Source organism: Hipposideros armiger, unplaced genomic scaffold (assembly GCF_001890085.2).
Source record: "Hipposideros armiger isolate ML-2016 unplaced genomic scaffold, ASM189008v1 scaffold_619, whole genome shotgun sequence".
Lineage (NCBI taxonomy): Eukaryota > Metazoa > Chordata > Mammalia > Chiroptera > Hipposideridae > Hipposideros > Hipposideros armiger.
Genome location: NW_017731969.1, coordinates 879576 through 887067, shown reverse-complemented (window position 1 = coordinate 887067; position 7492 = coordinate 879576). Strand labels below are relative to the sequence as shown.

At 49.2% G+C, this 7492-nt stretch overlaps 1 protein-coding gene across 1 annotated transcript in view; it reads right to left on the bottom strand.

Moving 5' to 3' along the window:
• Positions 1–6: 6 nt before the first annotated feature.
• Positions 7–7492, bottom strand: part of SLC1A5 (solute carrier family 1 member 5) — an 11313-nt gene continuing 3827 nt past the window's right edge. Inside the window, exons 2-7 of the mRNA XM_019625234.1 lie at positions 7259–7306; positions 6200–6366; positions 3474–3707; positions 2529–2723; positions 2217–2351; positions 7–637 (exon numbers count right to left, since the gene is read on the bottom strand). Coding sequence (XP_019480779.1) covers positions 403–637; positions 2217–2351; positions 2529–2723; positions 3474–3707; positions 6200–6366; positions 7259–7306 — 1014 coding nt within the window. The 3' untranslated portion in view covers positions 7–402. The remainder of the gene's footprint in view (positions 638–2216; positions 2352–2528; positions 2724–3473; positions 3708–6199; positions 6367–7258; positions 7307–7492) is intronic.

Here is a 7492-nt window from a genome sequence, read left to right as displayed (position 1 = left end):
AAATAACCAGCAAAGGAGCCAGCAACATGTTGGAACATCCTTACTCTCAAAAGATGGCAGAATTCCATGTGGTGACCTGTACCCTGTGCCCTGAGACTGGAGGCCCGGCAGGCTCCCAGGATGAGGCGTGGAAAATGCTATTTCACCATCTTGCTGTTTCCTAGCCTTGGATGGAGGCAGGAGTTGAGGACTGGGAAGATTTGGGGAGACACACTCACACATAAACATATACCCCAGCAGTGAGGCCTCCAAGATCTAGTGTCAGGGAGGAAGGCTGGGGCCCCTAACTTCCTGAAGTTTGTGGGCAGGGCCCCCAGAGCCCCAGTGTGTCCGTTTATCCATCCCTCATGATCCCAATGTCCAAAGTGCCCCCATCAAGGCAGGGAAAGTCCCTACAAGGGTTCACATGACTGATTCCTTCTCACAGGTGTCAGCGTCCCCACCAGGCCCCGGATGGCATTTGAGGAGGGGATTCCCCTCCTCGGTGGGGATGGACAATGGAGACAGGGGTGCCTCGCTCTTCACCTGGATCAACTCAGGCACCGAGCTCCGAGACTCTGTCCGATCCACGTAATGTTGGAGGAGTCCCGCCCCAAAAGCATCACCTTCCACATTGAGGATGGTACAGGACCGGTCCCTGAAGGGAAAGGAGTGATGGGGAAGTAAGTGAGAGGAGAGGGGTCAAGACCCAACCCTCCCTCCTCTTCCCATAGAATCATGAAGTCCCCATCACACCCTCTTACACAGAACCCTGTTCTACTCACCTAAACCCAGAATCAGCCCTCCGTCCTCCCAGGATCCTAAGTATCCCTTCCTTCTAGAACCTCAAAAATCTCTTCATCTAGAACACTGGAAGCCACCTACTTCTCTTCTTTCCACTGGAAACCCAAAGTGTCCCATCATACTCTGCCAGGGAACCCCAAAGATCTCCTCCATCCTCCCTGAACCCCAATGATCCTTCTTCCCAACAAAACACAATATTTGTTGCTTCTAGAACCTCAGAAAGTCACCCCTTCCTTTTCTTGGGGCCCCAGAAGACCCACCCACCCCTCCTTTTCCCCCTGAGATACAGGTATTTCACCTCCCTAGAATCCTAAGGGTCTATTTCTTTCCTCTTTATGCTGTGTGTGTGTGTGTGTGTGTGTGTGTGTGTATGCTGTTTTAGAAAATTGAGCTATAATTCACATACCATAATTTACCCTTTAAAAGTGTATAACCCAGTGGTTTTTAGTCGATCAACAATCACCACTATTTAATTCCAGAATATTTTCATCACTCCAAAAAGACAACTCTGCACCCATTAAGCAGTTATCCCCCATTTCCTCCCATTTCTCCCCCAGCCTTAGGCAACCACTAATCATCGATTTTTTGTCTATAGATTTGCCTACTCTAGACATTTCAGAAATGGAACCATAGACTATGTGGTCCCTTGTGTCTGGCTTCTCTCAGCATGCTTTCAAGGGTCATTCAAGTGGTAGCATGTATATATGTATCAGTGCTTCATTCCATTTTATTGCTGAATAATATTCCATTGTATGGATGTGACATTTTGTTTATCCATTCATCAATTGGTGGACATTTGGTTTGTTTCCACCTGTTCACTATTATGAATAGTGACGAATAGAATAATAATAGAATAATATACTATCAACATTTGTGTATAAGTTTTCGTGGACATGTATTCAATTCTCTTGCGTGTATACCTAGGAGTGGTATTGCTAAAACACATGGTAATTCTATAACTTTGAAAACCAAACTGTTTTCCAATCGTTTATGCTCTTAATAGCTTCATTATGATAGCTAATAATTATGTATGTAGCATTTACTACTTACTAGGGACTTTTATAAGGGAGTTTCACGTGTTAAGCCATCTAATCTCAAGGAGAGGCTATTCTCTCCATTTTACAGATGAAAAAACCAAGATACAGGGAGATTAAGTACTTGCCCAAGGTCATAACAGCTAGCAATGGTGGCACTGGGATTTGAACACAAGTAGCCTGGCCTAAGAGTCCATTGTATTAACCACTCAGGCACACGACCTTTCTGGGATTCTTCTTAGAAGCCCAAAAACCCCTTCCTCCCTTCTGACTGGAAGTCTCAAGGTCCCACCCCCTTTCCTCTAGAACTTCTTCCTTCCTCTCCTCTCCTGCCCTCTTGCTCATCCCCTTCCCCAGGGGTACTCCTGAATCCCCCTGAAGCCCCAAACCCACACTCACACAAGCCAGTCCACAGCCAGGATCAAGGAGATGTCCTGAACCGGCAGGCTGACTGCCTCGAGGATGATAGCCAGTGTGAGGACACCTCCAGCGGGGATGCCCGCAGCGCCGACACTGGATGCTGTGGCGGTTACCCTGGGAGAGGAGAGGGGGAAGGTCAGGGAGGGGCCTCATAGTGGGAGAAGCTGCCACAGGAGGCATGCTCCCCCCTGGCCTGTGTCCATTCTTAGGGGAGGTGTCAGGTGAGTGGGTAGGGGGGTCAGGTGAGTGGGTAGGGGGGTAGGGTCCTAGCCGCAGCCACCCCGCACTCACAGGATGGTGATGATCTTCACGAAGTCCAAGGGTCGCTGGTTGAGCTGTGCGATGAACACTGCGGCCACACACTGGAAGAGTGCGGCACCATCCATGTTGACAGTGGCTCCAATGGGCAGGATGAAGCGGCTGATTTGCTTGGAGACACCATTCCTCTCCTCCACGCACTTCATCATCAACGGTAAAGTGGCAGAGCTGTGAGAAACCACAAATCTGAGCTCACATGGCCAACCCAAGGCCTGGCCATTCCTACCGCCCAAGCCACGTCCATGCTACAACCGTAGACCACGCCCACAGAGCCCTTCTTCTCAGACCCAGGCTCCGCCCACCAGCCTAGACACCACCACCTATTCCAAAGCCTCCACTCACAGGCCTTCTAGCTCTCCATTCCCTTCTCTTCCCAGAGCCAGAAGTCACTAGGGATCCCCCAGAATGCAAGGATTCCAAAATATTGGAGTCCTGGATCCCCTGCTACTCCTCACAATACACACAAAAATTTATACCTAAATTCTATAATGTCTGGGAGCTCACTGACCTTACACCTCCTTTCATCTTCACCGATTATAGACCTCCGCTAAGAATTACTACTCTCTTGGGGGTGCCGCTGCGGGGAAGGTCCAGTTCTGAGGGGACAGGGCCAGCAAAGACGAACAAAATACCCAGGAGATACGGTGGAAAGAGCTCTGAGAGGCTGATCTAGGGTGGAGCACTAGAGTCCCCAAGGTCCGGGCCTTGGCGGGGAGGAGGGGCTCTCAGGAAGAAAGGAAGAAGTGTCTAAGGCAGTAGTTTCCTAATTTTAGGAGAAGGGGAGATCCAGGAAAGTATGGTCCCTGTACCTAGATCCAATGTTCCCAAACACAAACGTTCAGAGGTCTTCAGACATCTGATGCCCGCTCCAAACCCCTTAGTTTAAAACTCCCACCCTGGTCTGCCCCAAGGCCGCACCTGGAGGAGGTCCCGAAGGCGGTGGCCAGCGCTGTCGTGATGCCCCACAGGAAGCGGAAGGGGTTCTTCCGGGTGAAGAGGAAGTAGATGAGGGGTAGGACCAGGAGCCCATGGATGGCGTGGCCCAACAGGCAGCACAGAATGTATTTGCCGAGACTGGCAAAGAGCATCTCCACATTCTCCATCTCCACGATCTTGCCGGCCACCAGGAACAAGATGCCCACGGGTGCATACCTAATAACCCAGGAGACAGATGGCAGCCAGTGACCACCTGCCCACCCAGGGCCAGGCACATGCGCTTCATAGCTTGACTACAGCCTCCCTCATAGCCAAGAGACACCCATAGCAATGTGTGCGGAAGTTCAGGCACCTCCTCTGCCTTCTTGACTATGCGCTCTCCCCTTGAAGATAGTGCAGCTGGGAGATAAAAGAAGCCTGGGTGCTTCCATCGCCACTTGGAGTAGAGTCACCAACCAGATTTGGACTTAACACATGACTGAGAAAGAAACATCCACCATGCATGAGTCATTTTCATTTTCTGGATTCATTTGTAACTAAAACCAAGACAGTCTCTCAGGCCATGGTTCAGGTCTTAATAACCACTCCCAGGTATGAAGCATTCTGATGTGCTGAGCCCTTGAACATGATAGAATCTCCACCCTAAGGGAACTCTTATTGAGTCTTTTACAGCTACCACTGAACTAACAAAATCTAATTAATAGGTTTGTAAAGCAGGGATGATAATACTCCCAACTTCACAGAAATGTTGGGAGGATTAAATGAGATGCCATTTGAAATGAGTTGAAAGCGTTTTTATTATTATTATTATTATTATTATTATTATTATTATTATTATTTTAAAGTACTGAAAAAGTAGTTTATTTGAAGAGATAGTACATTTCAAAAAAGTAGAATTAGGCCCAAGCAGTAGAGAATGGCTCAAGGGCCCATTAGAAGAGAAATTACATTCCAGAGTTTGGAACAGGTCACGCGCAAAGACGAGGCTCAAAAGGCTCAAAAAAGGGAAGAAGCAGTCAAAAAGAGCAGGCTGAAAATTTTTTAATAATTCATCTGTAAACTTTAGCACCCTCTCCTGGAGTAAAGATTTTGGGGTACTTTTATGCCTTCCTTGATTGCTTGATTACTATGACCCAAACTCCTGTCGTCTTTTAGTAACAGAAAAAAAGGCACCATTTCCCAGCCACCTCTGTACTTGGGTTTGGCCAAATGCCCATGTTCTGGCCAGTGGGATGTGCCAAGAAGTTATACAAATAAAGCACTAGATAAATATTAGCTAATATTGTTTACTGTAGGTCTAGTATAGGTCAGGCACTGTCCCAGGCACTTCACAAGTATTAACTCATTTGTGCCTGATACGACCAACCCCATTTTCCAGATGGGGAAACTAAGGCACAGAGGGATAAGTAACGTGTCATTAGGGTGCATGGCTGGGAAGTGGCCGCACAAGGTTGGGAACCCAGGCCTTGTGGATACAGAGTCTGCTCTTACCCACAGCACCCCGCCTCTGCGGCAGTGTTTTTTACTAGTCAAGGTGCACTTGATTCCTGCACAGCAGCTTCTTAGATGCCGGCTGTGCTGGAAACAGGGGTGGGTATATAGGATTTGTTAAAAATGTAGCAACCCTGTCCCTCTCTCCTGTTTTCTGACCTTCTAGATCCAGGGTGGGTCCTGAGAATCAGTGTGAGACCACGTGGAGATGAGATGGGGGAAGGGACAAGGGTGGAAACCAGAGTCCTTTGCACATGTTTTTCTTGTTATTTAAGGCCTTTTAACAAAGCTCATCATGGTAATAGTTGTAGCTGATATTAAGTGAATACTCAGTAGGTACCAAGCACTTAAAACATTTTCTAGGGCCAGCCGAGTGGCACGTTGGTTAAGAACTGGCTTGGGACGCCAGAGGGCCCCGGTTCAGATCCCACATATGAGGGCCAGTGACACTGCCCTCTACAACTAAGATGCTAAACAACAGCTCAACCTGGAGCTGGGTTGCCGTGAGTCGCTGGCAACAGTGTAGGCTGCAGCCCCTGCTGCAGTGGGTTGCCATGGGCTACCGTTGTGTAGCCAGCAGCCAGCGTGAACGGCCAGCAGCCAGCGTGAGCAGCCGTCCAGAAGTCGGCGACTAATCTGCCTTTGCGCGGGGAAGAGCGCAATGATGGTGCCAACTTGGGCCAGTGAAGCAACGTCCTCCACAACTAGACTGAAGGACAAAAAGACAGCAACTTGTCTGTTCCCCCAACTCTCCAGTAAAAATCTTAAAAATTAATTAATTAAAAATAAATAAATAAATAAATAAATAAAACACTTTCTAAGAACTTTCTTTACCTATACCTAGTCACTTATTCCATCTTCGTGATAACCCTATAAAGCAGGCGCCATTTTAGATCATTGCTCCAAAGAGGGACATTTGATTACCTTTAAATCTCTAAAATTGAGATGTGTTAGCCAGGCTGTGGCCACAACTTGTCTTTTTGTCACCTTCCAGTAAATCAAGGAGGTGCCAGTGTCAGTCTTAGCTTTCATGGAATACAGCACTGTCCTCATTTTATAGAGGAGGAATTTGAGGCACAGAGAGGGTAAGTCACCTGCCCAAAGTCACATGACCTGGGCATGGTCCATGCTGGATTTGAATCCAGGCCCTCTGGCTCCAAGGAGTGGATGGAGGGTCACCCTATTCCACACCCCCAACTTCCTCTCCCACCACCTACCACATGATCCAGGAGACCAGCACCATGGTGGCATCGTTGAAAGCGTTGAAAAAGCGGATGAGCAGCTCTCCCTCAGGTCCCAGCTTCCGCAGGGCCACACCAAAAACGATAGCAAACACCACCAGGCCCAGGATGTTCATACCCTCCACCTCATCCCCCACAGGTACCTTTTGGCAAGAAACAGATGGGGTTGGGAGGCGGTCCCTCCAATCAACCTGCACAGTCACCAAGGGCTGTCCTGGGTGCTGGGGGCACCCAGCTTCTTGGGTCCCTTTCTCCCAAGGCTCATAGTCTAGGTCCAGGGGAAATAGACCTGTTGCTAGGAACCACCCAGAGTAGGCAGGACTGGAATGGGAAAACCCAGGGGAGTGTGGGAATGGGGAGGGGGCAGGGGGAGGTGCCAGCTCAGGAGGTGGGATAATTAGGTAGGGCTTCCTGGAGGAAGGGGCTAAGACCTGGAGAACAGGAAGGGTGAACCAGGTAAAGAGGGGTGGTAGAAGGTTTTAAAGAGAGGAAACAATGTGCAACAGCCTAGAAGAGAGCAACTTGAGCATTCAACGAGCAGGAAGAAATCCACTGTGGCTGGAGTGGAATGAACTGGGCAGAGTCACAAGAAGAGACTTGGGAGAGCAGCTGGGCAGGGGTCTGACCTTGCAGTGTCTTGTGGACTGTGGCAAGGAGCCTGGGCTTTCTTCCAAGAGCAGTAGGGCAGGGGAGAGGCAGGGTCAAGTTTGTGCTTTGGAAAGACCACTCTGGCTGCTGAGCTGAAGGTGGGTGGGAGGGGGCGGGCCTAGGGGCAGACCAGAGAGGCCAGGGCAAGATGGGGTGGGGGGAAAAAAGTAGCCTGGACCAAAGCAGGGCACTGGGAAGGGAGAAGGGGGGGCAAAATGGAGATTCCAGAAAGGCAGAAAAGACAGAAATTGGGGACGGGCTGCACAGAGTTTAAAACAGATTGTACAACAGATGTTAAATGACTCAGGGGGTAGACAGAGACTGGAGTGGGAACAAAATGGGAAAACTGCAACAATGGGCCAAGGGGCGGGGTGCCCCTGCTCTCACCTTCACCTGGGTTCCATTGAACTGTCTCATTTCATATGAGGTGGCGTACTGCAAGGGAGGTTAGAAAGTGTCAGTGTCAATTGTCATCAAGATCCCCCCACTCCATACTGGCACCTACAATGCTCAAAGCCTGACCTAAACATCCCTAGCCAACTAAGGTAGTTGGCTTACTTCTGTATTCATACTTCTGTATTCCAGAGGTGGAAACTGAAGTTCAGAAAAGTAAAGGCACTT